Genomic DNA, 25,632 nt, shown 5'->3' with positions numbered 1-25,632 from the left:
TATAGCTACGCATCTAGCACGGTACACTCAGGTCAAGTTCGCATGTAGCAAAATGCTACTGTTTCAGTTGTTGTAGTTATCTTTGTGAATTGTTTTCAGCCTTCGCCCCACCCCCACGCCATCCCCGCATGGGGGTCAACAGGCCGAGTATGCAGTATTTATGTAGCCAGCTTCCCTCTGTAAGTTCCGTCAAGAACACAAACAACATGGATCTCTTCTCACTGACGGGTAAAACTGCCTTGGTAACCGGTGGAACGCGCGGCATTGGCCAGGCGATGGCCCTAGCCCTAGCTGAAGCCGGCGCCGATGTGGTTCTGGTACAGGTGTGTTTGTCTCCTTGACCACGGTGAAAAACAACTGACTTGGCCCAGAGAGATACCAGCAACCAGAACACCAAAGAGCAAATCAACAAGCTGGGACAAAAGGCCACCATCTACACGGCCGACCTAGCATCGCAAGAATCCGTGTCGGCACTGGTGTCAACGATCGTCAAGGACGGCCACGACATCAACATTCTTCTAAATTGTGCCGGAATTCAGCGACGACACCCAAGCCATGTGTTCCCGCAAGAAGATTGGGACGAAGTTTGTTTCTATCTCTGAGACCCACAATAAGCCATTCCTGACCGTTCTTACAGGTCCTCCAAGTGAACTTAACCACCGTCTTCACGCTCTGCCGCGATGTCGGTGCCTACATGCTCACCCGCACGCCCAACAATTCTGGACAACGCGGGAGCATCATCAATGTAGCCTCGCTTGTCTCGTTCCAAGGTGGGCTGACGGTGCCCGCCTATGCAGCGGCCAAGGGTGGCGTGGCACAGCTCACCAAAGCATTCTCGAACGAGTGGGCATCCAAGGGCATTAATGTCAACGCCATTGCCCCAGGTTACGTCGCAACGGACATGAATACAGCCCTGATACAGGACAAGGAACGTGCAGCCAGCATCCTGGCTCGCATCCCCGCCGCGCGATGGGGCAATCCGGACGATTTCAAAGGTCCAGTGGTCTACCTGGCTAGCCGAGCCAGCGCCTACGTGAGTGGCGAGATTCACACGGTTGACGGAGGCTGGATGGGGCGGTAGTCTCTCATCAGAAGTAATAATGAACTGCCATTACTATTTGATATAAATTGTGAATGAAGCAGCGCAAGGAAAGGCGAATTATCATCCTATAAAATTACGACGGAACGAAGACGACTCCCTGGCCTGAAATATATCTATCTCTATCGCGAAACACAGTGGAACAAGCCGTCGTTTGTTAAATTGGAAGAAACTGGGACAACCATCTCCCTCGGCAATCATGCGATGCATCGTAGGTAACCTTGGTCCTTTAGCAAGAGAAAACAAGGTATCGGCTCACCCCTCAAAGCTTTCCGGTTGCGACGGTGCGAATTAGAGATCCATGGAGAATGGAAAGCTAGTATTATGAGGTGCATTTGTTCTGCTCATCTAGACCAATCGAACGGACCTTGACCGAACGATCCATCGCCGAAGTTCCCTTTGCAATCACTGGCCAGCAAGCGCCCGACACCGGGAACTGAAGCACTCGGGTCGGTCACTATGCGTCATAGATACTGATGTCTCCAAGATTCCCAACCGGATCGATCTCCGGATACACGATCCGGGACATCCTGAAAAGAACGTGCAGATCGTCCGGCATCGTACATCATGTCTAGATGCCGATTCCTTCTGGCCGACTCGATCGGTATCTGTTGATCCGATCACCAAGGAGCCGAGCTGATCCATGGTTTCTTTGTGGGAAATGCTATCGAGGACACTCCTCATTGGGCGGACCAGCATCGGGCACTCGGTCGAGTCGCCAAAAACGGCGGGAACGGGGATCAGCAAACGATCGTCAATCGGCAGTCCCTGAACGTGTGGCTTATTACCTGGAAAACCCCCGACGGCCCATTTCTCCAACAATTCGCGCAGGGCGAACTGCCAAATCCGTCGATCTTCTACCATGTGCCCTTGGTTAGAGCTAGGGCACCTCATTCCGAACCAGACACCGGATCGCCATCTCGTCGACGATTGCCTCTCGCTTCCATGCTAGCCATTACGAAACCTCAGGCCCAGAATGACGATAGAAGTGCTCTCGTCTGTTCTCGGCCACTCGGAGTGCGAGATCCTCGGTCCACCATGAGTAAAGATAAGCACGGATTTGGAGTTCGCAAAAGCCGGATCATCGTGCAGGATGGTGGAGGCTTCTCCAAGACCCCATGCAAGATGGATTTGCCGGTCAGAGCGTCCTCTCTGAAAGATATAAAATCCCCTTCGAATTCTACCTTCGAAGCTCCATTCTTTAAGCAGACTCAACATTGCTTCTGGATTGCAAACCTTTGTTCTTTGAGACCCCTCACCGTTCATCGAAAGTCATACTCTTATTTGTTCGATATTCGTCATGAGAGCCTCAGTTTCTATCCTTGCCATTACTCTTACAGGTACTGCCATTGCCGCTCCCTTCGTTGGCCCCAAGAACCCCAATGGCACCTATGTCTTTCCAACTTCCTTGGGCATCGTGACTCCTTCTCTGGTTTCCACCAGCAGCCCGTTCCCCAACCCTTTGGCTCCCTCCAACAGCACTCTCCTGCCCACGCCGACAATTGACTCGGAGCCTGCGGAGTTCAAGCGCAGTGACTCTTCGGCTATCCCCACGGGTCTGGCATCTTTGATCTCTGATGCCCAGTCTGTCGCGGCCGCCCTCGCATCTGCTGGTGCCCAGAAGAAGCGTAGCGAGTCGCTTTCTATCCCCACGGATCTGCCATCTCTGATCTCTGATGCCGAATCTGTGGCGGCCGCTCTAGCCTCCAGTGGTGCTCAGAAACGTGGAGAGTCTCTAGCCATTCCCACGGATCTGCCATCTCTACTCGCTGACGCTCAGTCCGTGGCCGCTGCTCTTGCCTCGGCCAGTGTCCAGAAGCGTGGCGTCTTGCCTTCGCCTTCTGCTACTCCCACTCGCACTCCTCTTTTCACTTCCTCTTCAGCTCCCACTTCTTCTTCTTCTTCTGCCTCTTCTTCGACTACTTTCGGATTTGTTTCCCTGCCATCCGAGATCTCTTCGTCTGCCTCAAACTCAGCCTCGGGTCTTCCTCTTTCCACCGGCCTTCCGCTGTTCGGCTTCGGAACTCGTTGAATGTCGATGACTTTGTCTTCACGCCATAGTCTGTTCCCCGATCTCAGAGGGAAATGATAGCTATGGCAACGTATGGGTTATCATGACGATGGTTAAACCCGTTCCACTCGTTTATGGTCTATCTTTGTTTGTGAGAAATGTTTTACGGAATTGAGTCGGGAGACTGTACAAGTAGAACATTGAATTGAATTGATATCTTTTGAATTTGGCCTTGAAACTATCCCCCCTTTTCGATGCGCACTTTGACCCCATCCCCAGCTTCGACATCCATTAGTTGCTTCATTGATACCGTCAGTGGAACCTCGGCCCTAGACATGGAGATTTGGTCAGTCAAAGAAAAAGAAAGAAAGAAGGGTGGCGTGCCTAAAGTTGTACATAGGCGGTAATGACCGGGTTGTAATAGCCAATCCGACATGGGCTCCAATCGCCGCGAGCTTCTTCTTGTATCTGTTTGACACCGTCAGAAATTCTAACAAAACTGGCATGGGTCGAATAGCATACTTGTCATCAAAGGGTTCAAATGCCTGCCATGCCTCAATACTTTCAAAACAGATGTTGAAATGCTAATCCAGGTCAGTAGAATCTGGGAAGTGATATGTTTCCCGCATCTGGGTTAATTGAGACTGACATAGGCACTCGTCATGGTCTTAGCTAAGCTCTGGGCAATAATACAAGAACCGCCGAACCAAGTGAAGAAGATTGGTACAGAGAAAGGAGGATACGAATACTACAATTGTTCGACGGTCACCTGGTTTGTGGTTCCCCGCGTCTGCGTGGGGCAGTGGCAAATCATGAGGAAGGCCGCAGCATTGCCTAACACTCGGTTGACTATGTCCGCCAGCTATTCGATCACTCGCTTTACTTACAAACTCACGTCACGCTTCCTGAAAACGCTTCATTGGTCCGTAACTAAACGTGAAGACTCTTAATGATCGTCCCCACAAGAATAGCGGGACGGCGCATAGAACGCTGGCAACCTGGATGGCCGTCATTTCACCGAAAACGCGTGCCGGTCCATGGTGCTCGATCCAGTCCGCTGCGTAAAGGGACAAAAGCATTCCAATCGTGTTTCGAATCACAAAGATGATCACCAATGCTTCGCCGGTTACCTGAAGAAGAATCAATTACGGGGCCCATGAGTGCAAGGCCGAGCTGAGGAGCAAATAACGTACTGGTTTGTAGGAGTCTAGGGAATAGGTTACGGCGACATTCGAGATGGCAGCAACTCCAAATGCTTGCATGGCGTTGCCGAAGGCTGGGCCGATCCAGTGCGTCCGGTACGCAACGCAGAGCCCGAAGATCAAAATCCCCGCCGGGCCAATGGTGCCGGGGATCACGATGGCTGGCAGTCGATATTCGGGCATACGGACACCACCATGTCGTGCAGTGCTACGGGTCGAAATTATATCAATAAGCCGGCCACCGACATAAAACGCAAGGACCGCGCCGTTGAACCCTGCTAATGACAGCAGACCGAGGCTACCCAATTGCCAACTATAGGGTGGTTGTAAAAAAGTACGGGATGCTGTCAGTTGCACAACGATATTCCTATGACCAGAGTTAGTGGCTGAAAAAGGGCATTCCCAGGTAATACAAACCATCCGACGGAAATTCCAATAGTGAAGGCACACCATATCAATGGCGGATAACCGGCATGGGCCAGATATCCATCGAGGCTCGAATGAAAGAGGCCTCACGGTTGTACCCGATCGTGAGGGACATCCACTGCCACGGCGAACGCGTGGTTGTGGACGATGAACCCGCTGGAAGGCGCTTGACGTATGAGGTTTCTCGGATCGTGAAGACAGACACCACAAACCTAATCCCAACCGCGATGGAGAGAAAGTAACACATCCAGCGCCAGTCCCGCTCTTGGACTAGGTATGCGTTGATCAACGGCCCCATGAACAGGCCCGTGGTCAGCGCAAGGTGAAAGAACATCATATAGTGGCCACAATCTTGGGGACCGAACATGTCTGTAACGACCGCGGGGACCGTCGCATCTGCCGCAGCGGCGGGAAATCCGGAGAGGATGCGCGAAGCAAGCAATTCGTTATAACTGACGGCCTGGCTGTACCATACGTTCATCATGGAGAGCGCCAATATGGCCACTAGGTACACCGGACGCTTCCCAACCACTCGCATGAGCGGGACCCAGAAGATGTTGCCCACGCCGAAGAGGAACACATTGAAACACACCAGCTGCCCGGCCTGGGTCTGGCTGACATGGAATTCTTTGATGATCTCCTGCGTCGCGACGGTAAAGTTGCTGGAGTTGACGTTGGCGGAAAAGGTGAAGCCGCAGATTGTCAGATACGTGGACATCTTGGCCCTCAGAGACCAATTCTGTACCGCACGGTGTCAGATGGGATGGCCATGGAGGTGGGTATGCTGTACCTGCGGGTGGTTGACATCTCGCTCCTCAGCCGTCTTCCGTTCCTGATCATGGTGCTCTTTCGTCGGCTTCGGGCATGGCGCCCTGGTGGCTAGAGGATTCATTCTTGACGTCCGCCATGTGTTTTGAGAAATCATCCACTGTCCTGAGGGGAGCCAGTTCTTCTCATAGCCGGTAGGGGTCTCGTTACCCCCTCGAGTATGGGGGAAGCCTGGTCCGGGGCGCCCGTGGAGCATCGGGGTCGGCAATTCCGACTGCTGGAATGCCATTCTTCTTGTTGCTGATGAGCCCACCCTAGCTGGTCAGAAATTCCGATGCGTGTTGGTCATTTGGATTTGAGGTGCGGGAATATATATCCCGACTGACTGCTCTCACACCTAGGAACTACCTCCTCCTAGCTACGTCCAAAGAACGATTGAATCAGGACAGCTTACAAGAGTTTTAATAATATTGAATCTATAAGTTAGTTGGCTAACTAGTTAGTTTCTCCCTCCTGCCAGGAAGGAGCGACCGGCGACAACCCCGAAGTCTCGTGACGAGCCGCTCTTTCTCCGTGGAACTTCACTCCCTTCCTTCCTCCGTTCTTTCCTACCTACCTATTCCGCACCTCCTTTTCCCCTCACGCTCACTCTTGCGGTCGCTTATACACAATCAATGGGTATCTTCAGTCGCGCCGTCAAGGTCGCCGCCGCTGGTGGCCTGGCCTCCGTCGGCGTCTTCTTTGGCGCCACCCGTAACGACATCTTCGAGCCCATCGACACCTCCGACCACATCTTCCACTCCCCCTCCTTCCACAAGTACAACCCCAACAAGAACCCAACTCTGCACGACGTCTGCGTCCGCCGCGTGCCGTTGGACAAGATCGACCCTGCCCTGCTGGAGAAGAAGGGCAAGCTGGTCGAGGCATTCTGCGCCGGCGTCTGGGGTGGCATGGGTACGTTTGCCTCATCCCGCAATGGCGGGTAACATAATCCTGGCAAGAGCTAACCGCCATTTGACGTCAAGGATACATCCCCCAGCGCGCTTATATGGCCCGAAAGTACCAGAACCCCGAAACTGCCGACCACCTCTGGGAGCGCAAGGACCTCCTCTCGAGCACCTACGAGCTAGGCACGATTATCACTGATCACTTCGAAGTGGTCGAGAAGACCGAGGACCACATCACCGTCCGCTGTGGCGATTCCCCACGCATCAGAGAGGTCCGCGACTCCGATGGACTCTTCGAGATTGGCGCCGTCATCAAGCAGGACCAGGGCGTTGCCGAGTTCAGTCTGAAGAGCTGCTTCTACCAAGGCCTGGGCAAAGCGGAAGCGGCTCCTATGGGCCCATATGTGGCATGGCTGCATCGACAGTACACCAAGCTGCTGCTGGAGGCGGCGGTGCTGAAGAAGTGCATGCGGTGAAGACATTAGAATTTGTAAATACGTCCTGAAATCATAGTCTACGAGTCGTCTCGTGCATGGATTGGTACAAAGCAGGCCCGGTGGATTTCTCTCTCCTATTGCAATTCTCTGATCTGAACGACACGTTATACCTTGCCCTCGGACTGAGGCTTGTCCGTCGCGTCCAGCACATCCTGACCGTCCGTGGAAGCGGCGTCGCTAGTCAGCGTGACGGACCAGACCGTCGGGATCGCAACGACCAACGATCCCATGCACAAGCCCCAGTCCATGGCAAACTGCGTCACAGCGGGCTTTTGCAGCGCGTTGATGCGCCATGCCATCGCGCCCCCGGTAGCTTGGAAGGTCTTGTATGCACCGACCAGAATGGCCGCCACGGCGGGCGAGTTAGATCGGGTGCCCATGAGCCAGTAGCAGAAGGACTGCCAGAATGCATCGTAGGCGCCATAGAAGATGTAGAGGAAGATCGGGCCAACGGACTGGTGGCTGTCCGTGTAGTCGATATCCTGCTGGAACCCCAGCGCCGTGCGGTGGTCGAACCACTTCTGGAAGGCATATCCGCCGCCCCAGATGGCCATGCCCGTGATGAAGAGAAACGCCCAGCCAACTCGGGCTCGCATGGGTCGCGTGAGCCACGGCATGTCCAGCATGAGGCCGATGATCAGTCCACCGAGCATCTGCGCCAACCAGTACAGGGCACCGTTGAGCGAGCGCGTGCGGATATTGAAAGTCAAGCCATTGACAACGTTCTGCTGGTACGAGTAGAACACATTCGCCGAGAAGAAGAGTGGCAGCATGCACAGCACTCGCCAGTCGCTCAGCGTCTCCGCCGAAAGCTTCGCGACGCGCCGCCAATTCTTCTCGCTCTCGGGTGTTGCCTCCAGCTGTTCAAGTCGCACGGCCGCGGGTGGGCAGATGAGCACGCCCAGGAGCCATCCAATGGCCATGATGATTAGCAGGGCAATATATGTCCCGTCCGATACAGTTCCGCTCGTAGAGTGGAAGTTCAGGCCAAAGCTGGCGAGGGAACCCACGCCGCCGCCGAGGTTGAAAATGACCCAGAAGACCGCAATCGCGCGTCCTTTTTGCGACTCGGGCACGTAGGTTGTCATGATGGCCCCCTGTGCCACCCACAGGAAGGACGCGCCTACGCCGAGAATGGCGCCGGCGGCAATAACAAAAGCTCCATTTTTCGTGGCTGCCGAAAGAAGAATGTCAGCTCGTTCCGAGTCAGAGATTCGATCGGCGGCATACAGTTGAAACAGAGCAGACTGCCCGAATACAGGGGATACGTCCATCCACCCAGCAGCAGACACACTCGCGGACCGACGCGGTCGAAGATGGGCCCAACCACGAAGAGCGCCGTCCCTGCGGTGGCAGCGAGCAGCGCGACTGTCGCGTTAGCGGCGACGGTCTCATTGACCTGGCCGGATCCTCCCAGGCCGGAGAGGGCATTGTACATCTGGTATCGTTAGCTACGGTTCCCCGGAGAAGACGCACACGACACTCACTCCGGGGCAGCAGAAACAGATGAAGCTGATCAAGATGATCTGAGACCAGCAATGTGTATAGAGCTGGTAAAGGACCGATCGGCGGCCTTGGCCAGTGCTGGCCACTGCATCGGACGTGGGCATCTCGGGGCTCGTGGGCTGCGACATGTTCTCCAGAGTCTCTCAGCCGATCGGTGGCAGAGGGCGAGACGGTGCCATCTTTATGATGACCCCGCGAATACGAGCTTTGTTTGGCCTCTCTCCGACTCTCCGACTCTCCGACGCTAGTGCCCTGGATTCCAACCACCGGCGCCGTGGCATCTCGAGTGGAGCCATCTGTTGGCTGAATGCTTGCGCTGATCAGCTCCGTGCACGGCGGCGACGGCCGCTGTGTAGACTCCCCTTCGGGCAGTTCGTTTCTGGGAACAACACCCGCTGCGACCCTGGCTGGTAACCCCACGCGGCTAATTTTTTCCCTCGCGTATTGGGGCGGTTTTATTGCACTTTGGCAGGACGTATTCCTCGGCGTTGGATAAGCCCGGTCGCTCGGTTATTGAAAAAGAGACGTGCATCCACGAGGGTTCCGGGGTGTCGAAGACGACAATCCGATTGGCACTTCATGGATCTCAGCAATCTGTCGCAGCTGCAGACCGAAGGGGTCAATCCCCGGACTTCGCACATTGACCGCTTGTCGACCATTCAGATGTGCACTGTCATTAATGCCGACGACCACCTGGTAGCGGAAAGCATTGCGCCTTGTCTACCCGTGATTGCCGATGCCATTGATGCACTGACTCCACGGGTGCGAGATGGTGGCAGAGTGGTGTATGTCGGCGCGGGGACGAGCGGGAGGTCAGTCATCACTCCCGATAAGAAAGCATCCAGAGTAGTGGTGACGGATGACGGAAAGAGATTAGGCTCGGCATCCTGGATGCATCAGAGATTCCGCCCACTTTTGCCGCACCTCGATCCCAATTCGTTGGCCTGATTGCCGGCGGCGATGCGGCGATTCGGGAGGCACAGGAAGGCGCAGAGGACAACGAGCAAGCAGGCGAGGCGGATCTGGTAAGCCTCAACCTTGACCCTGCGCGAGACTGTGTCATCGGTATTGCATCTTCGGGGCGCACTCCCTATGTCCTCGGGTGTCTTGCATTTGCCAAGCGGCTGGGATGCCTCACGATTGGGGTCGCGTGTGCTGCTCCCTCGGCCATGGCTTCATCGGGAAACGTGGACTACCTCATTGCGCCCCTTCCAGGGCCGGAAGTGATCACTGGCAGCACTCGACTCAAGGCAGGCACTGCGACAAAGCTGGTTCTAAATATGCTTAGTACTGGCACGATGATAAGAACCGGCAAGACCTACGGCAATATGGTACGTTCTACTCCACCCTTTCTCTCTGAGTGATGTAGCTCTGGGCTAATCGCAGTGGTTCAGATGGTCGATATGGTGGCATCAAATCTGAAGTTGAAGCAACGATCTCGCAACATGTTGCGCAAGCTGAGCCCGAAATGTGGTGGCTGGTCAGATTCCGAATTGGATGCCCTCCTTGTCAAGTGCAACGGCAGTGTAAAACTCGCTATTCTGACTGCCGAAACGGGTCAGTCAGCCGAAGATTGTGCTCGACAGCTCGAGTGTGTAGGAGGAGTGCTGTCAGAAGCTCTCATCAGACCTGAAGGGCCACATTGGTCCGCGATGCCCGCTCGGAAGTTCGTCCTGTGTGTTGATGGTGGGGGAACGAAATGCGCAGCTGTTGTGGCAGATGATACTGGCGTTATTGGCCGTGGGTCTGCTGGCCCATGCAATCTGTAAGGCATTTATTTGACTACGTGTCTCCCCAGAGCTGATATATTCATGTAGAACCGATAACATTGGTGGCATGGACGGAGCTATGGCCACTTTGTTTGACACCATAAAAAGTGCGCTAGAAGATCAGCTACCAGCAGGTGCGGAATTCACAGAGTCCATGTGGAAGGAGTATATTCGGACATGCTTCCATTCCGTCTGGATCGGTCTTGCTGGCTTGGATCGGGCTGGATTCTCCGTCAATTTGGCACCTAAACTAGAAGAACTGTTTGGGCTGGATTACAACGCTGGTCAGATCCGTTTGACCAATGATGTGGATCTCCTAACTGCGGCAGTTGCAACCAGCCATCATGCACCCGCAGCCGTCGTCTTGATTGCGGGAACTGGGAGTGTGGCCATGCGGTACACCTGGGCTGCCAAACAGGGGTTTGTCCGAGTGGCTCGATCAGGTGGCTGGGGCCATCTCCTGGGCGATGAAGGTGGAGGCTACGCCATAGGGTTAGAAGCGATCAAACACACTTTGGTTGTTCTAGAAGAGATAGCCCTAGGCCTACGAACACAAGAGTTTGGCGAGTTGGAAGAGGGAGTGGTCCAACAGCTCGGATGCCGGGCCATAGCGGACAGTAACATCGACCTTTTGAACGCTGTGCTATGTCATCGCAGTGACAAGAGTGTGAAGGCCCGAATTTCCACCATCGCGCAGACCGTGCTGAATCTGGCCGGGTTCAACGAGACTGCTACAGCTATTGTCGAAAATCAAGTCGCATTTCTAGTCAATAACACGTTCGTTCGGCTGTTCGACCCCAGATGTCGCGAGTATACTCCTCCCGAGGAATGTGAACTGGTACTCTCAGGAGGAGTGATGAGACATGCGGAATACCAGAAAGCACTGCAACGCCGTCTTGCCGATCGAGGTCTGCGCTTCCGATCGACGGAAATAGTTGACGATGCGGCATCTGCAGGAGCCAGATACCTCATTGAGAGGAAATAGCACCTTTATATATAAGTAGATCTCCATTGAAAGCCATAAAGTCCAAATGTCTTGAAATCCTGAATGGAACTGCATCCAAACCCCCTAAGACTTTCATGTCAAGTTACCCGAACAGCCTCAATTACGGATTCCATTCCAGGGTTCTGGGTCCAGATGCCAGTGATATATCTCCGACTACGTTCGAGGGCCCATCGATGAGCCTCAGATCGTGGCTGAGTAGATTGGATATTTTGGAAATAAAGTGATAGTTATGCCCAGCGGGAGCCAAATTTTTTTTTCCCTCTTAGGCGCACCGGAAACTGTGGTGTTCCTCGGGGTTGAAATGTCGAAAGGATGGGGTTCTTCAGACACAAAATTGGAATGACGGAATAATTCGGATGGGTTACATTCTTCTCCGGCAAACAGGTACGATTTACCTAGGGTTCTTGGAGAACTACCTCCATAAAGTGTATATCAATATTCAACAAGACGGACAAGGATTCCGATCCACCACCCATGGACTGCCCAGTCCCAGAAAATAAGCTCCCGGGAGGTGGGTCATAACAGATCGATCCAGATTTCAGAAGAATTAGCCTCGCTGTGATTTTCCTCTAAAGATCTTACATTTGAATTCTGTCTGCATCGACATTCAATCTAAGAGGGGTCTTCGTAGTAATATAATTTCCGGTCAAGGACAAGCAAACAGCATCTCAAATTTCGTAGTGATATGAGTGTTTGACAGGTCTCGGTACATTGGCAACAATCACTTTCCGAAAACCCGCTAATTGTAACAAAGTTAAGGCAGTCCTTCCATAGGGTGGTCTATCGAGCTGGCTAACAATCTCTTTTTTCGATCCTTTGATACTCTGCGACTACACTTTGTACAAAGCCGAAGAGTTATTGCCATCGGGCCAGACGGAGGTAGCAGATGTTGGCAGGTCTGTATCCAAATTCGAATGACCGAGAGCTGTTTCATCCACCCAAACCGGTATAGGTACAATTGATTTTGGCCCAGACTATCCCAACGGGATTTCGATTCCAGCGGACCCGTCTCGGGGACCTCTGCCGTGTTGCCATTGGCGCTAGATGGGATCACTATTGAACATGTGCAGCAAGAAAATCAGTACTAGCAAATCTTGGGAAAGTCTTCGGAAATCCGATGTTTCTATCAACTGTTTGACAAATACAGCTCCAGAGTCTTTGTCCTGGCAACCGAGCCGCAAGCCCCTATGTCTGGGGAAGCAATTCGGTTTGCCAAGTTGTTTGCCCCTGCATCGGGAAAATTGTCTCCACGACCTTTAACCGTCGGGAATTCTCTGTTAATGCCGCATTGGTCTGTTTGTATAAGGCTATTTCCGAGCAGGGTAACTCACCCCTCTATTGCCCTTGTCCCCGGTCGAACGTTTACAATCTACAACCAACACTAGCGGTCTGGGTTGGCACCGCCCGCAGATCTGTCAATAGCCATCTTGAACGAACACAAAAATAGTTGTCACGGTCCAAGTTAACAGCTCAAGGCGGAAGACGGGTACGTTCCCGATTATCCCGAGCGCATTGGTGTATAGATGCAAAAGACGGATGGCGGCTCGTTTCCTGGGTTGGCCGACGTCCACAAAAAGGTTTAAATATCTTGGACCTTCTATTTTACAATTAAAGGCCGCATACTCTCGCCCCTTCCCTAAACTCCTGTCATTGAGTCATCATGGGTATTCAACGCGGTGACCATATCGCACAGGCGAACTCATCAAGTGCCACAGATGACTTGATCCAACAATTTGGGCAACTCCATGTCCTTGATGATTTGATTCGACTTCGGGCGGCAGACATGGTCCAGCATCCCATCCTCGCGTACCCCTGTTCAAAAACAGACTCCCCGACCGCGATATACGAATACTATACTGGACGGGATTTGGACAACATGATAGACCAGGCGGTCACCTGCTTAATGAATGATGGCTTTCAGCCAGTAAGTCAGCATTTGGACCATTTAACTTGGATTTTGCGGGTTGACATCTTGTAGCCTAAAGGCAATGGCGCAACCGTCGCCGTTCTCGCCCTCTCCGACATCAGCATGGTGATCACATTTTTTGCTCTTAGCCGATTAGGCTACACCGTCATGATGCTCTCACCAAGGCTATGTGGAGAGGCGTGTGTGGCCCTTCTCGATACCGTCGGCTGTGGGACAATTATCTACGGGAATACCCCCAGCATCCGGGCCACAATGGGCGATATATTTCAGAAAAAGCTCGTCAGTTGTCGTCCGATGCTTTCCAAAAGCAATCTTGACGATACTGAGGAAACTTCAATTCTTATTCTGCACCGAAATCGCCACTCCGAGGTTCAGTGCAACAGGATAGCCCTTATTCTACATTCCTCGGGATCAACAGGAACCCCCAAACCTCTCTTCCTCAGTCACCGAGCGTTGATGACCCACCCTCTACGAGGTCTGGGTCTGACCTCATTCAATTCACTACCCTGGTACCACCTCCATGGGCTTTCTACCGCATTGCAGGCAATGTGGATGAGGAAGACGGCTTACATGTGGGATGCCGCGCTACCTTTGACTGCTGAATTGGTGGTTGCTGCTCTGGAGGCGGCACAACCCGAATTTGTGGCTGCTGTTCCGTACATGCTTCAGTTGCTGGTCGACAACCCTCGCGGAATTTCTGCCTTGCGTAAATGCCATCTGGTTACTTACGGAGGCGCACCATGTCCAGACGAGCTCGGAGACTGCCTAGTGAGCCAGGGTGTACAATTTGGTGGTTCCTTTGGACTGTGGGTAATTCATACACTAGATTAACCACTGTAAGCAGCTGACGAGCCGTCTAGGACGGAGGCCGGGTTAGTTGCTGAATCAATATCACGCCCCAAGGGTGATATCGCCTGGGACTACTTAAAATTTTTTGACAACATCAGGCCGTACATATGGATGAAGCCCCTCGGGTTGTCACTCTACGAGTGCGTTTATCTGGCTGGCCATCCAGCGTTGACCACTTCCAACTCCAACGAGCCCCCAGGTTCTTTTCATTCAAAGGATGTTTTCACCCCACACCCAACAATTCCACACCGATGGAAGTATATGTCGAGGTTGGATGATCGCATCACCCTTGTCAATGGCGAGAAAGTTCTGCCGATTCCGATAGAAGGTCACATCAAACAGCATTCTCTGGTCCATGAAGCAGTTGTTGTTGGAGTCGGGAAGGCAACCCCGGGGCTTTTGATCCTGCGAGCTGATCAATCGATGCACCTATCGGAAAGCGAGTATCTTGATACAATCTGGCCGGTCGTCGAGGAAGCCAACGCCCGGTCAGAGCAATTCTCACAAATCTCTCGTGATATGATTGCCACTTTGCCTTCCACATCCCAGTTTACTCGAACGGACAAGGGATCTATGATCCGTGCCCAGGTATATTTTCAATACAATGATATCATCAACGGCATGTATACGAAAGTCGAACGAGCAGCAGATGGATACCTGACACTTGACTATACCGGAACGAAGTCCTATCTGATGGAGCTCTGCTGCAAGGAACTTGGAGTTTCTCTCGCAAGCGTAGACGCCAATTTTTACTCGGAAGGAGTAGACAGTCTGAAGGCGATTCACCTTCGACGCTTGATTCTTCGCCATTTCAATATCGCGTCGGCTGACAGTCTGGGACAGAACGTGGTTTTCGAGGCTGGCAGCGTATCAGGGTTGGCAAGATACATTTGCGCTCTGCAGAATGGGAGAAACGTCACTTCTATCAAAACCAGGACGGTGATGGCTGAATTGATCACCAAATACTCTGCGTTTCGAAAGCATTTACCACGGCGGCCGATCTCTTCAAGCGGAGAGAGCGTGGTAGGCTTCGATGATCTATATGCTTCTGGTGATCTACACTAACGTTTCCAAGGTTTTGACGGGAGCCACCGGATCTATTGGTGCACACACTCTGTTCGAACTTCTCAATGACGAGTCTGTATTGACAGTCTTCTGTCTCACTCGGCGTTCATTACCGCAGGAAGCTGTCTTGCAGGCTTTAGCGGAGAAGAATCTGGATGCTTCGCCTGAACAGAAACAGAAGATTATGGCGTTAACTTGCTCCCTTGAGCAGCCAAATCTTGGGCTTGATGACCACATCATAAGCCGAATGCAAAATTCTGTGTCCCGGATCATCCACACAGCTTGGCCGGTAAACTTCAATCTTCCCCTTACCCAGTTCGAGCCACATGTCCATGGGATTTACAACCTGATCCAATTTTCTCTATCTGTTCGGCTGCCTGAACCCGCCGTTATGATTTTTTGCTCGTCAATCTCCACAGCCCTTGGATCCTCCTCCGCTGAGGTCCAAGAGGTACCAACGCAGGATCTTGGGACTGCCCTTGATATGGGCTACGGACAATCCAAGCTTGTAGGTGAGAAGATCACAAGTATTGCACGGCAATCGGGAGCGAAAACCTTTTCTCTCCGAATTGGCCAAGTATCCGGTCATTCTAAGAAAGGTCTGTGGAACGACACCGAAGCACTCCCACTCATGATTCGGTCGACGTTGACGGTCCGGGCCCTCCCAGCCCTAGACCAAACCTGCTCATGGCTCCCAGTGGATACGCTGGCCTCAATTATTGTTGAGCTGACAAATGCTTGCGCTGCTCCGAATTGTAACTATGGGACAAATGGGGCATCGAGCTCGAGAACAATTGCGTACGTTGATGATTCAATCTATAACGTGTCTAACCCGCGCGAGTTTTCCTGGGCATCATTACTCTCATCGCTCAAGTGTGCTGGATTTCATTTCGATACGGTGCCATTTGAGCAATGGCTGGAGATGCTTCGCGACAGCGAGGCAAGAGGAGAGGCGAAAGTCAACCCTGCTGTCAAGTTGATCGGTCACTATGAGGCCATGCATGGGAAGAAGAGATCACAACGGCTGTGGCCAAAGAGATTTGTCACTGAGAAAGCCGAACGTGACAGTGTTACTTTTCGAAATGGTCGGTTACGGATCATTGAGGACGGCATTTTGGATTGTTACGCCCGTGATTGGCTGACGCGTTGGGTTGTTTGAGGATGATGGACAGCGACGATGTGTTATTTCTGTAAATAGACCAATAGAGGTCGCTTTCTCTGTGGATTGAAAACTTGGTTTATTCATGAACTATCTAATGTTACCAATTTGAAAAACAATCAGTCTGAAGTACACGGTGTTCTCGCCAACACAGAAACAGGATACAACCAGCCGAGATACACACACGTCTATGAACAACAGTCAAAGAAAGGACAATTATACAACAGAACTCCATAACTGGGCCTAAAGACCTAGGTTTACAGGGAGAGAATAGAGACATCAGACCAAAAGGGTGAGAACAAAGGCAATGACAGCCCCAAGGGCATTTCCAGTCGCCTTGTGAGCAGCGCCGGTAAATAGAGCGACCGGAGAAGAACTGGGAGTATGTGTGGCAGTGTTAGGATGAGGGATGAGAGGCATCGAATTGCGCGAAGATAGTACAGACGATAGGAGGCCGGGGGCACGGTTTGCAGAAGATACATTCTCAATCTCGGTCGGCTTGTGTGATGTAGCAGAATCAACTGAGTCTTTTGCAGGTGCGAAATGATTGTTGGGTGCAGCGTTTGAAGCTGCGCTCTCTGCACTAACGCCATGGGCTTTAGTAACCACATTTGCAGGATTGCCCTTGGTACCATGGCTGGCGGTGTTCTGTGGCTCAACGATGGTCTCGACACGCGTGGCCGCAATCCCAGAGCCCGCCGATTTCAAGTCCTTACCATTAGTCGGACGATTGACAATCTCAGCCGCAGTCGCGGTGGCGGAAGGGACGATTTTCGCGGTGACAGTGTCGGTGCAAACAGTCTCGGTCGAAGTCACAAAGTTCGTCACGTACAAGGTAGCAGGTGCTTTTTTGGCATCGGTAGTAGCCGGAGCCTTCTCAACGGTCTCGGGGTGCACAGCTGTTGCCAACTTCGGTTCGGACACAATTGAAGAAGTAGTAATTGCCGAGTGCACAGTCGTGGCCCCCTCATGGGCAGAAACAACAGAGTGGGTTTCCACAACAGAAGTTTCGGCCGTCGTGCGAATTGTGGCCGGAGCATGGGTTATCTTAGAGTTCGAAGCCAGGCCATTCACACCGGTCTGGTAGATCTGGATAGAATTGATCTCCCAGTACGACTGCTCAAAGGCGGATGGGTTCTGAGCGACATAGTTGATGCAGCTCTGCACGGGATCCGAACTGGACATAGGGCAGCCCGACTCTCCAAACACGCCGCCAGCCCAGTCACCACAGAAGGTGACATCAAACACGAACGACTGGGACTTGAAGCTATTAGCCACGTCGCACCCCTCCTGCACCAGCGCCATCGGGGTGCCGAACTCAGTGACATCGGGGTGTCCGTTGGAGATGGAGGACGGGATAGAGCGTCGAGGGAAGAACCAAATCTTCAGAAACTCGTTGGTCCACTCCATGGCGTACACACCACCTCCCTGTCGATTGAACGAGGTGCCATAGCTGCCCTTGTCGCCTTCGACGACGCAGCCTACGGGACCCAGCTCCTCTCCACAGCCCGTGGCATTGACCACACCGGTCATGCCCTGGTCAGTCAGACTGCAGGTACCACCTGTGTGCATGACGATCTCATTGTGTTCCTGCAGATTCACGCCCTCAATGATATCTATCTCGCCATCCTGCGGCCACTCCTTGCCCACGGACCAGAACGCAGGCCAGCTCCCGCAGATGCTTCCTGGCATGTGCGCGATGTCGGCAATGATCAGACTTTGGTCATAATACTTCTTGGTTCCGATGCGCACGGAATTGCGGCCTGGCCCACCCGGGCTGAGCTTGGTGGTGTGGTCGACACCTAGATACAGCGTGCCGCGGTCGGTGACTTTGACCAAACCGGCCGCCTGCGCGCTGGCCTGGTCCAGATAGTTGACATAGCCATTGGTCGGATCTTGTCCAACGTGGAAATTGAAGTATTCCAGGAAGTTCTTAGCCTGCCAGCGCTCCATCAGCTGATAGGCGTTGGCGCTCGACTGGTTGGCCGTGACGGGCGACGCCAACAGAGACAGCATCAGCGAGCCAGCGCCGAGCGAGAGGAAGGGAGAAAACATCTTGCCCAATATGGGAAAAGACACAGGGACTTGGTCCGAAAAGCGACTATACGCAGTCTAGTTCACAGAGAGCAGTCAATAGAAAGGATGAACAAAAGAGAAGCAGGGAGGAGAGAAAGGAGGAACGAAGGTAAGGAATGTGGTATCCATAGCAGAGGAAAGCGCGAGGGTCATCTCATGTCCATCCGGTGAATGTTGTTATTGTCCATTGACCATTGAACGCTCCCCGTTCGGGCTGGCCAGCATTCTTGTCGCAGGAATCCACGACACGACTCGGCTGTCCATTTTTTCACTCCAGAAATAAAATACCGGTGCCTAGACGGTGTCAATAGCCAGCCAAAACCCGGAGACTACAAATCAGTGGCAAGTGAGGGAGGAGTGTAGATCCGTCATCTTTCTTTATCTAATCTGGTCGGCTTCCAGTCCAGCTCACATTCCTACTACACGCGTATCCTCCCGCCAATCATGCCTGAAGAGAGCGATAGCAGACGATGGAACTAAAAGGACGAAATTGTGGTCGATAGCAGTACAACTCGCGTTGATCAAACGTAGGGTTAGAGTTCCTCCCTATCCTTGATCCACTGAGCCTCTACGCCATCCCATCCATCTCCATTGCGGGCCGAGATACCGACCGCCGCGTCTGGAACACTTTCTCCAAGTACTTGTTGCTCCATCCCAGAAGGCAATTGACCTCGCTGGGGTGTGTATATTGCAACACGCCCATCGCCGCCAGCATCAGAAGGGCATCGAAGACGTAGAGAAAGACCTCGTGTCGCAGGAGATATCCATCGTATCCCTGCAGATACCCCACCACCCGTACCACCGAGCGGACTAAAATCAGAGCACTGGTGATGTAAAGGGCTACCATGTGACGGTGCCGGACGTGGGCCAGTTCGACCGAAGCACGCGAAGGGTTCCGGCGGATGCGTATCTCAAAAACCATGGACGTAATCATGAAGAAGCCGAAGAAAATAATTTGCACAAATAGACCACCTAGAATGATATGTTCACCGGTGGACGGATTCGAGTTTGCAACCATGACGCCGGCGCCTGTGAGTTGTGAGCGACGGTAGCAAAGAAGCCAGCTGGGGAAATCTACCGGACGCCTGCATCAAAAAGGAAAGCACGTCACCCGATACAAAAATCTTGGTTAACCATTGCAGTCGGATGAGCGAGCATTTCTCAGCATCGAGGAGGAGGATGATTCGGCCCAGGGTCATATAGATACTCGCGGCGAGCAAAGCGGGTGCGATCAGAATCAGGGCGCTCTGGATGACATACGGACCCTTGGTCCAATCGGGTGTTTCCAGCGAGGAAAGGAGACGGCCAATGTAGCCAATTATTTCCACTTAAGAAGACGGTCAGTGCTGGTCTCGAAATGACCGTCAGGGAGTACTCACGGATGCCTCCAATGCAAAAGGGGACCATGAACCAGGTCCGGGTTCGGATGAGCTGGTAGAAATGGACGATAGTAACTAGGCCGAATAGGGCGACAAAGATGCCAGCGGCTGGGCCAGATGGAGTGTAGTAGTACAGGACCCAGGCCATAGTTAAATTAATGCGACAGGATAGAAGACAGTTGAATTGTCCAACGCTGTTCTTGATGCCCCCTCAGAACGCCATATTTATATGACGGAGGTGAGAGAAATGGTTCTTCTCTCACTCTCTTCGCTTTTCAGGGGTCCTACGATCCTGAGAGTAATTTCTCGAGGTTGAAGCAAAACTATCGTTCGTATCTCGTTTTGCGCTCTCCTTTCGGTAAGGCGTGGTGGAGAACGGCTACGTAGTGTGTGCAGTAGCGCCTCGTTCCCGTATCCATGTCCAGATATAGTAATGGTCTACTCTATTGGGGCTCCCTCAACAGCCAGTGAGCCTCCAATGAATACTTTGCTGCCTAGCACAAGCCGTGTTGACTTGAATACATTTCTCCGAGAGCCTATGAATACAATGATAGACATGAACACGGGCCCACCACCGAAATCCGGATGTAACGGCGGCAGTTCTACGTACCCAACCACTAATTCATGTTGGCCAAACTTTTACAATCTTTTGGACTCAATATAATGATACACAGATCTTATAGACCAAAAGGGCTAAACATATACTGTATTCCAGATACTTCACCGCAATCCTAAATGTTGATCGCATTCATGGTGTTTGAGTCTATGACAGCCGCTTCACGCCCGAGACACCGGATAAACCATCACGGATGTCTGATGGCAGATCATCTTCGTTCGGACCCTCGCTGTACCTATTTGCTGTTTGGGGTTTGGCATGGCGCAGCCGATCTCCCTTCAACACATTGGACCGATCAACCACCTCGTCGTCATCGTCCGCTGATCAGAAGTCAATATTTGTTGCTTTTTATCAGCTTGCACCCACTTACCGAGCTGCTCATCGGTGTTAGAATACGGAGGCTGCATGGGATCCTCATAGTCATCCTCGTCGGCCTGGACAGGAATCTGATTCCTCAGGTTCGGGTTTGTCTCGCCCAGGTACGTATTGTCCACAATCTCGTCCGAAACGGGAGCAGGGTCGTTCTCAGCCTCGTAGTCGTCCTCGGCCTCCCTTTCAACGCGGTTGGACATTTTTGCGATCGAGATAGATACCTTTGATTTGGGCGAGTGTTTTGGTGTTTGGGCCGAAAAGAATTTCAGGATCAAAGTTGGTAGTAAGGTGCCGGATTCACAGCCGTGATGCGAGGATGACCCGACAGAGCCAGTCTTCCGGGATGCCAGACCGATATTTATTTAAGGATACCTTGCTTCGGGTCGCCGCTACTGCCATCTGATGCAAGCTTGACATCAACCGGCTGGTAGTTCCGCGTGGGCAACTGTTATTTTGGCACCCTGGGACCTGGTCTGCTGATGCAACAATCAGAGATAATTGAATAGAGTTCTCGACTCTCCGAACTGAGGGTCCGCCACTAGTTATGTCGTTGACGGCAATTTTATTTGCCTCTTTTGACGCTGTCATGATGTTTAGCTCGGGTCAAGGGGGCTATAATCCCGTGCTTTTTTCATGTGGTGTATGTACCCTAACGTGATCTTCCGTCAAGACCTAGCAGGATTTTTGAAACTACAGCCCTTTGTGATTCTACAAGAAATTATATCACGGATTGCAGCTCTTGATAGTTTTGTCGTCGCGCATCATTGTCATCATGTCTTACTCGCGGGAAAATACTGAGGTCGATGCCTCCACCGAAGACCGAGTGAATGCCATGCGCGGCTATAAGGCGTGAGTCTTGAGTCGCATAATCCTCTATCATCAAATTAAGCTATTCTCTAGAACCCTGAAAAATCCCAGGGTGTCCAACGAGGCCAAGCAGCATGCCTCGGAGGTGCTGAACAACGAGCTCGGCTGGGATAACCCGCGGCAGGAGCTATACGACGTCGGAGCTCGCAACAAAGACCCCAACCGCGTGGCTAGTGGTTTGAAAGCGTAAGTCTTTTCACGAACATATGTTCTGATTATCGATGTTGAGGACAGAAATGCAGTGCTCAGAGTAACCCTCGTAATACTGAGCGAGGCAAGCAGGGCTCCGCGGAGAAGCTTGACAAGCTGAGCCAGCAGGCCCCCGCGGAGTAGATTCAGAATAGACCGTTTTGTACGAAGTGGTAGAATGAAATTTGATTCTGGTATTTGCACCTAATCCATGGACGTATTCGGATAAAAGATATCCTCCGGCCACTTACGCAGGATATCCCGTAAGTGATCAAATGGAGCCACCAGCAACCCCACCGCCGACTCGAATGGTGGCCTGTCCGGTGCTTCGGGGTGTGCTTGGGATGGTACAAAGATTTTGGTGCGGCGGAGCGACTTGGCCAGCCGCCTGCTCTCCTCTGCGGTGATGGCACCCTCTAGCTTGACGAGGTCCATGGTCTCTTCGTCGTGGATGTGCTTGGAGAGGTCCTCCATCAGCATGGTGATCGTGGGAATGAAGCGCGGATCGGAACAGTTCAAGTCCTGGAAGTTCTTGAGGCGTTCTTTGAGCTACGACCGAGTTAGCGTCGTGCCTGGCCTTCAACCTGAACACACTCTCTGACTGTCTGATGTCCCTGCCGGTCCTTGTCCACTGGCTGATCCCCATTGCGCAGGTATTTTGCCATCGCTGGATAGACAACCAGCTCCTCAGCCACTGAGTGTCGAGCTAGCTCCCAGATAAACTGGTTTTGGAAGCGTGTCCGCTCATCGGCGTCCTCGGCACGTACGATCGTCTCGTAGTAGGACTCGAGTAGACGGTGGTCTTTGGCAATGGCATCGGTGATTCGAGCCATCTTGATGGGGAGATTACCGGTATTTGCTCCGCTGTCCTAGCCTAATTGCATATACTTAGTTAGCTATTTCTCAGCTCGTGGAGCGTGAAGCCATCATGACGTTCCACTTGTCTTGCTATAGTTACATCCACCGTATCGCAGCTGATGGAAGCAACTTCCGATCTGTGCAAGCTGGAGATCGGGCCATCTGACGTCGCCCGGGGAGGAAGTCTAGGGAGGAAGTCCAGGCATAATGTATGGACGTGTGTGGTGGCTATTGATTCGCGGGCGGGCACTCCACCTACTGGACGGGTTTGCGTGCATGCTGCTGTCTGGTGTTATTTATTTTGTTCCTTGTTTCGTCCAGTCTTCGCCTTTCCTATTGATCTACTGACCCTGTCTCTATTTACCATATCGCATCCTCTCTCGTTCCATCTCTTAGGATGAATGGCTCTGAGTATGGTGTCTTCACTCTATAAATAACCCTTTCCACGACTGATCCACTATCTGTAGATCGCAAAGGGTCTATCCGGTCAACCGCCCGTCCCTGACCGATCCAAGCCACAACACCTACGCAGCGCCCGTGCCCACTGCCGTGGCCCAGGGAATCTGTGGGCACATATGTCAATGGTTGTGGTCTGGATGGCGTGGCACCGCGTTTGAAGAGCCACCAGTCACTCATGATCCTCCCCGACGCGCTCCGAACCCCGCAAACAGCCCCGCGGACTGCAAAGCCTGCCGTGAATGGCATGTTCCCTGCGACCAGGCACACCCCCAGTGCTCGCACTGCTGGCAGCAGCAGATCCTCTGTTTTTATGTGACACCCAAGGTCAAGCCCAAGCGCGGTCAGGCGACGAGGCTAGAGCCATCGCTCGATACACCAGACCGCCAGATCGTCAATGCGACCGGGTGAATGTCCGATCTATGAATGAGTGTCTACACGATGCAATGAATTTCCTTGAGTGCATTTCTTCTCTCAATAGTGTCCATATTGTCTTTTGAGCGCAGTAGTATAGGCGAAAGAGATCAATGTGAAGATTAGTCGAGCGATCAGATCAACGTGATTTCGGTTTATCCTAGTATTCTATGCTCATTGATCACTCACGTCGTATTGTGGATCCAGCGCAACTAGGCGATTCGACGTCGAGGACGAACAAAGACACCAGCCTCACCCCCACGCTTCATCCCCTATTGCGAGCAAGAACTTGGTTATATCGCTCGGATTTATCTACCAGTCCCTAGAACCTCAGATGTCTACGAAAGGTGCGGTGCGGACATTGTGCTCCGGTCGGAGCACTGTGAGCCGGCACCTGCTCCACCCCCTTATAGATAGAGAGCTTCTATGGGATGAACTTTCTATTGCATTGCCTGGGGAGTCCCTTTTTGTGTCTGGCAGATTTACACTGTTGTGGAATGAGCTGTGGTTGAGACCGAGAGTCTGATTGACATCTATATCCACGCAAGATCTCATTGATGCTTAATTGATCCAGAGGTTTGTCTTGCCTCCCCCAAATGTGTATCGCAATCCTAACTATCAGCTACAGATGCAGTCTGAGTACCGCCGTCTAGTGGACGCAATCCAACGACAGGCCAATGCCCACCCCAAGCAGCGCTTCCTGGTAGCCATTGCTGGAGTCCCCGGATCAGGCAAAACTACCACCGCTGAAGCAGCAGTACGCCGGCTCAATGATTCTCCCAATACACGCGCAGCCCTACTCTCCATGGACGGCTTCCACCTATCCCGGGCAGCTCTCGACCAACTGCCCAACCCCGAGGAGGCGCATATCCGCCGTGGCGCACCATGGACCTTTGACGTCGCCCGTTTCGTGTCTTTTGTGCATCGACTACGCGAATGGGCAGACCAAATGCCCTTGGCGGTCCCATATTCCGAGACCTGGTCGGCAGCAGACGAAATTCGAGTCCCGACATTTGACCATCAAGCCAAAGACCCCGTTGAGGACGGGTTTGCCATAACGCCAGACACGTCCGTCATCATCATCGAAGGCAATTACCTGCTTCTCAACGAGCCCGGGTGGCGAGAGCTGGCTGATCTAGTTGACTACCGCGTCTTCGTGGAGACGGATCTACAGGAGGCGCGAGTGCGAACGGCCAAGCGTCATGTCCATGCTGGTATTGAGAAGACGCTGGAGGATGGGTTTCGTCGAGTGGATAGCAATGATTATTTGAATGGCCTTGCCATCCGTGACAAGCTGCTGGCTCCGGATATGATAGTGAAGAGCATGACGATAGTGGATTCGAAATAGGCAATGCAATGTCCTCAGTGCGGCGTTTGATCTGTTTCTTTCTCTCTTCCCGGAAAATCATACTCATGCATTCCATTTTACTCCGTGATCTCCTGCTTGTGAAATATATCTACCGAGAGTTAGCCATGTTCCACATACCAACGTGGCAGCACTCACTTGGGACTTCCGGCATCCAGGTCGCCCGTGATTTACAGAAGAACTCGCCTTTGGGCGGTAGTGCCTCCGGGTCATCGAGAGAGCCGGCACAGATGTAGCGGAAATGATCTTTAGCGGCAGTCTGTTCACAAGTCAGTCCAGAAGCATGTCAAAACGAGGTATAGGAAACAAACCCCGTATTCAAGAATGAAGCTACCACAGTTGTCGCAGAATTCTCGATGAATCACGACTCCGGAGCCATTATCCGACTCATGCTCCTTTGGTTTGCCTGTTGTCAGGTGAAAGGATTCCTTGGGGACCTTAGTTGTTAGACCATAATTTGTTCCGAAAGCTTTCTGTTTATGGCAATGCGTTAGAGCCCTGCAATATGCTTTGTTGCAAACCTATGGACCTACCTTGCAATTGCGGCAGTGGCAAAGCGAGGTGCGGGCGTCGTCAGGGGAGGCCAGACGCAGCTCGTACTGAATTTTGCGGCAGAAGCACGATCCGGGATACGTGGGCATTTTGTTCTTTTTTGTCGGGATTGAAGTCGAATTGGCTCTCATCCATCTCAGCAAGACCTTCAAGATGTGATGACGTCACTCGTCGAGGTGACAATCCTGATTGCAGGAAACAAATCCCGAATCGGGTAGGGACCCTACTAATATGATGGTCGAAAGAGGGAAACTAT

At 52.5% G+C, this 25,632-nt stretch overlaps 16 protein-coding genes across 16 annotated transcripts; 8 read left to right on the top strand and 8 right to left on the bottom strand.

Moving 5' to 3' along the window:
- Positions 1-206: 206 nt before the first annotated feature.
- Positions 207-1,081, top strand: N7510_006573 (uncharacterized protein; the record flags this gene model as incomplete). The annotated part of the gene is made up of 3 exons (XM_056978499.1): positions 207-323; positions 372-584; positions 638-1,081. The coding sequence occupies 3 exons, from the start codon at positions 207-209 to the stop codon at positions 1,079-1,081; spliced, it is 774 nt and encodes a 257-aa protein (XP_056834531.1).
- Positions 1,082-1,504: 423 nt separating this feature from the next.
- On the bottom strand, positions 1,505-1,993 carry N7510_006572 (uncharacterized protein; the record flags this gene model as incomplete). Its single annotated transcript, XM_056978498.1, has 1 exon — positions 1,505-1,993. One exon carries the CDS (start codon positions 1,991-1,993, stop codon positions 1,505-1,507), a length of 489 nt encoding a protein of 162 aa, XP_056834530.1.
- Positions 1,994-2,399: 406 nt separating this feature from the next.
- On the top strand, positions 2,400-3,131 carry N7510_006571 (uncharacterized protein; the record flags this gene model as incomplete). The annotated part of the gene is made up of 1 exon (XM_056978497.1): positions 2,400-3,131. The coding sequence occupies one exon, from the start codon at positions 2,400-2,402 to the stop codon at positions 3,129-3,131; it is 732 nt and encodes a 243-aa protein (XP_056834529.1).
- Positions 3,132-3,348: 217 nt separating this feature from the next.
- On the bottom strand, positions 3,349-5,795 carry N7510_006570 (polyamine transporter; the record flags this gene model as incomplete). The annotated part of the gene is made up of 8 exons (XM_056978496.1): positions 3,349-3,439; positions 3,507-3,578; positions 3,633-3,694; positions 4,006-4,015; positions 4,074-4,240; positions 4,304-4,679; positions 4,837-5,477; positions 5,529-5,795. The coding sequence occupies 8 exons, from the start codon at positions 5,793-5,795 to the stop codon at positions 3,349-3,351; spliced, it is 1,686 nt and encodes a 561-aa protein (XP_056834528.1).
- Positions 5,796-6,180: 385 nt separating this feature from the next.
- Positions 6,181-6,929, top strand: N7510_006569 (uncharacterized protein; the record flags this gene model as incomplete). Its single annotated transcript, XM_056978495.1, has 2 exons — positions 6,181-6,460; positions 6,532-6,929. The coding sequence occupies 2 exons, from the start codon at positions 6,181-6,183 to the stop codon at positions 6,927-6,929; spliced, it is 678 nt and encodes a 225-aa protein (XP_056834527.1).
- Positions 6,930-7,054: 125 nt separating this feature from the next.
- On the bottom strand, positions 7,055-8,584 carry N7510_006568 (putative MFS transporter; the record flags this gene model as incomplete). Its single annotated transcript, XM_056978494.1, has 3 exons — positions 7,055-8,124; positions 8,181-8,388; positions 8,438-8,584. 3 exons carry the CDS (start codon positions 8,582-8,584, stop codon positions 7,055-7,057), a joined length of 1,425 nt encoding a protein of 474 aa, XP_056834526.1.
- Positions 8,585-9,035: 451 nt separating this feature from the next.
- On the top strand, positions 9,036-11,210 carry N7510_006567 (putative glucokinase regulator family protein; the record flags this gene model as incomplete). Its single annotated transcript, XM_056978493.1, has 4 exons — positions 9,036-9,268; positions 9,334-9,787; positions 9,851-10,221; positions 10,274-11,210. The coding sequence occupies 4 exons, from the start codon at positions 9,036-9,038 to the stop codon at positions 11,208-11,210; spliced, it is 1,995 nt and encodes a 664-aa protein (XP_056834525.1).
- A 1,681-nt stretch (positions 11,211-12,891) lies between these two features.
- Positions 12,892-16,231, top strand: N7510_006566 (uncharacterized protein; the record flags this gene model as incomplete). The annotated part of the gene is made up of 4 exons (XM_056978492.1): positions 12,892-13,155; positions 13,210-13,964; positions 14,019-15,030; positions 15,083-16,231. The coding sequence occupies 4 exons, from the start codon at positions 12,892-12,894 to the stop codon at positions 16,229-16,231; spliced, it is 3,180 nt and encodes a 1,059-aa protein (XP_056834524.1).
- Positions 16,232-16,510: 279 nt separating this feature from the next.
- On the bottom strand, positions 16,511-18,286 carry eng2 (putative GPI anchored endo-1,3(4)-beta-glucanase; the record flags this gene model as incomplete). Its single annotated transcript, XM_056978491.1, has 1 exon — positions 16,511-18,286. One exon carries the CDS (start codon positions 18,284-18,286, stop codon positions 16,511-16,513), a length of 1,776 nt encoding a protein of 591 aa, XP_056834523.1.
- A 589-nt stretch (positions 18,287-18,875) lies between these two features.
- On the bottom strand, positions 18,876-19,834 carry N7510_006564 (RTA1 domain-containing protein; the record flags this gene model as incomplete). The annotated part of the gene is made up of 3 exons (XM_056978490.1): positions 18,876-19,336; positions 19,386-19,634; positions 19,687-19,834. 3 exons carry the CDS (start codon positions 19,832-19,834, stop codon positions 18,876-18,878), a joined length of 858 nt encoding a protein of 285 aa, XP_056834522.1.
- A 615-nt stretch (positions 19,835-20,449) lies between these two features.
- On the bottom strand, positions 20,450-20,874 carry N7510_006563 (uncharacterized protein; the record flags this gene model as incomplete). The annotated part of the gene is made up of 2 exons (XM_056978489.1): positions 20,450-20,622; positions 20,673-20,874. 2 exons carry the CDS (start codon positions 20,872-20,874, stop codon positions 20,450-20,452), a joined length of 375 nt encoding a protein of 124 aa, XP_056834521.1.
- Positions 20,875-21,446: 572 nt separating this feature from the next.
- N7510_006562 (Con-6 family protein) lies at positions 21,447-21,874 on the top strand (the record flags this gene model as incomplete). Its single annotated transcript, XM_056978488.1, has 3 exons — positions 21,447-21,523; positions 21,575-21,727; positions 21,784-21,874. The coding sequence occupies 3 exons, from the start codon at positions 21,447-21,449 to the stop codon at positions 21,872-21,874; spliced, it is 321 nt and encodes a 106-aa protein (XP_056834520.1).
- A 60-nt stretch (positions 21,875-21,934) lies between these two features.
- Positions 21,935-22,563, bottom strand: N7510_006561 (uncharacterized protein; the record flags this gene model as incomplete). Its single annotated transcript, XM_056978487.1, has 2 exons — positions 21,935-22,279; positions 22,333-22,563. The coding sequence occupies 2 exons, from the start codon at positions 22,561-22,563 to the stop codon at positions 21,935-21,937; spliced, it is 576 nt and encodes a 191-aa protein (XP_056834519.1).
- Positions 22,564-22,864: 301 nt separating this feature from the next.
- Positions 22,865-23,455, top strand: N7510_006560 (uncharacterized protein; the record flags this gene model as incomplete). The annotated part of the gene is made up of 2 exons (XM_056978486.1): positions 22,865-22,908; positions 23,065-23,455. 2 exons carry the CDS (start codon positions 22,865-22,867, stop codon positions 23,453-23,455), a joined length of 435 nt encoding a protein of 144 aa, XP_056834518.1.
- A 631-nt stretch (positions 23,456-24,086) lies between these two features.
- Positions 24,087-24,806, top strand: N7510_006559 (phosphoribulokinase/uridine kinase family protein; the record flags this gene model as incomplete). Its single annotated transcript, XM_056978485.1, has 1 exon — positions 24,087-24,806. The coding sequence occupies one exon, from the start codon at positions 24,087-24,089 to the stop codon at positions 24,804-24,806; it is 720 nt and encodes a 239-aa protein (XP_056834517.1).
- A 77-nt stretch (positions 24,807-24,883) lies between these two features.
- N7510_006558 (GFA family protein) lies at positions 24,884-25,465 on the bottom strand (the record flags this gene model as incomplete). Its single annotated transcript, XM_056978484.1, has 4 exons — positions 24,884-24,915; positions 24,963-25,083; positions 25,136-25,297; positions 25,358-25,465. 4 exons carry the CDS (start codon positions 25,463-25,465, stop codon positions 24,884-24,886), a joined length of 423 nt encoding a protein of 140 aa, XP_056834516.1.
- Positions 25,466-25,632: the final 167 nt, after the last annotated feature.

The sequence above is a fragment of the Penicillium lagena genome (assembly GCF_028827675.1).
Source record: "Penicillium lagena strain IBT 129212 chromosome Unknown utg000003l_segment0_segment0, whole genome shotgun sequence".
NCBI classification, from domain to species: Eukaryota; Fungi; Ascomycota; class Eurotiomycetes; order Eurotiales; family Aspergillaceae; genus Penicillium; species Penicillium lagena.
Note: the sequence above shows the minus strand (reverse complement) of the source record. Positions and strands in the feature narration are given on the sequence as shown.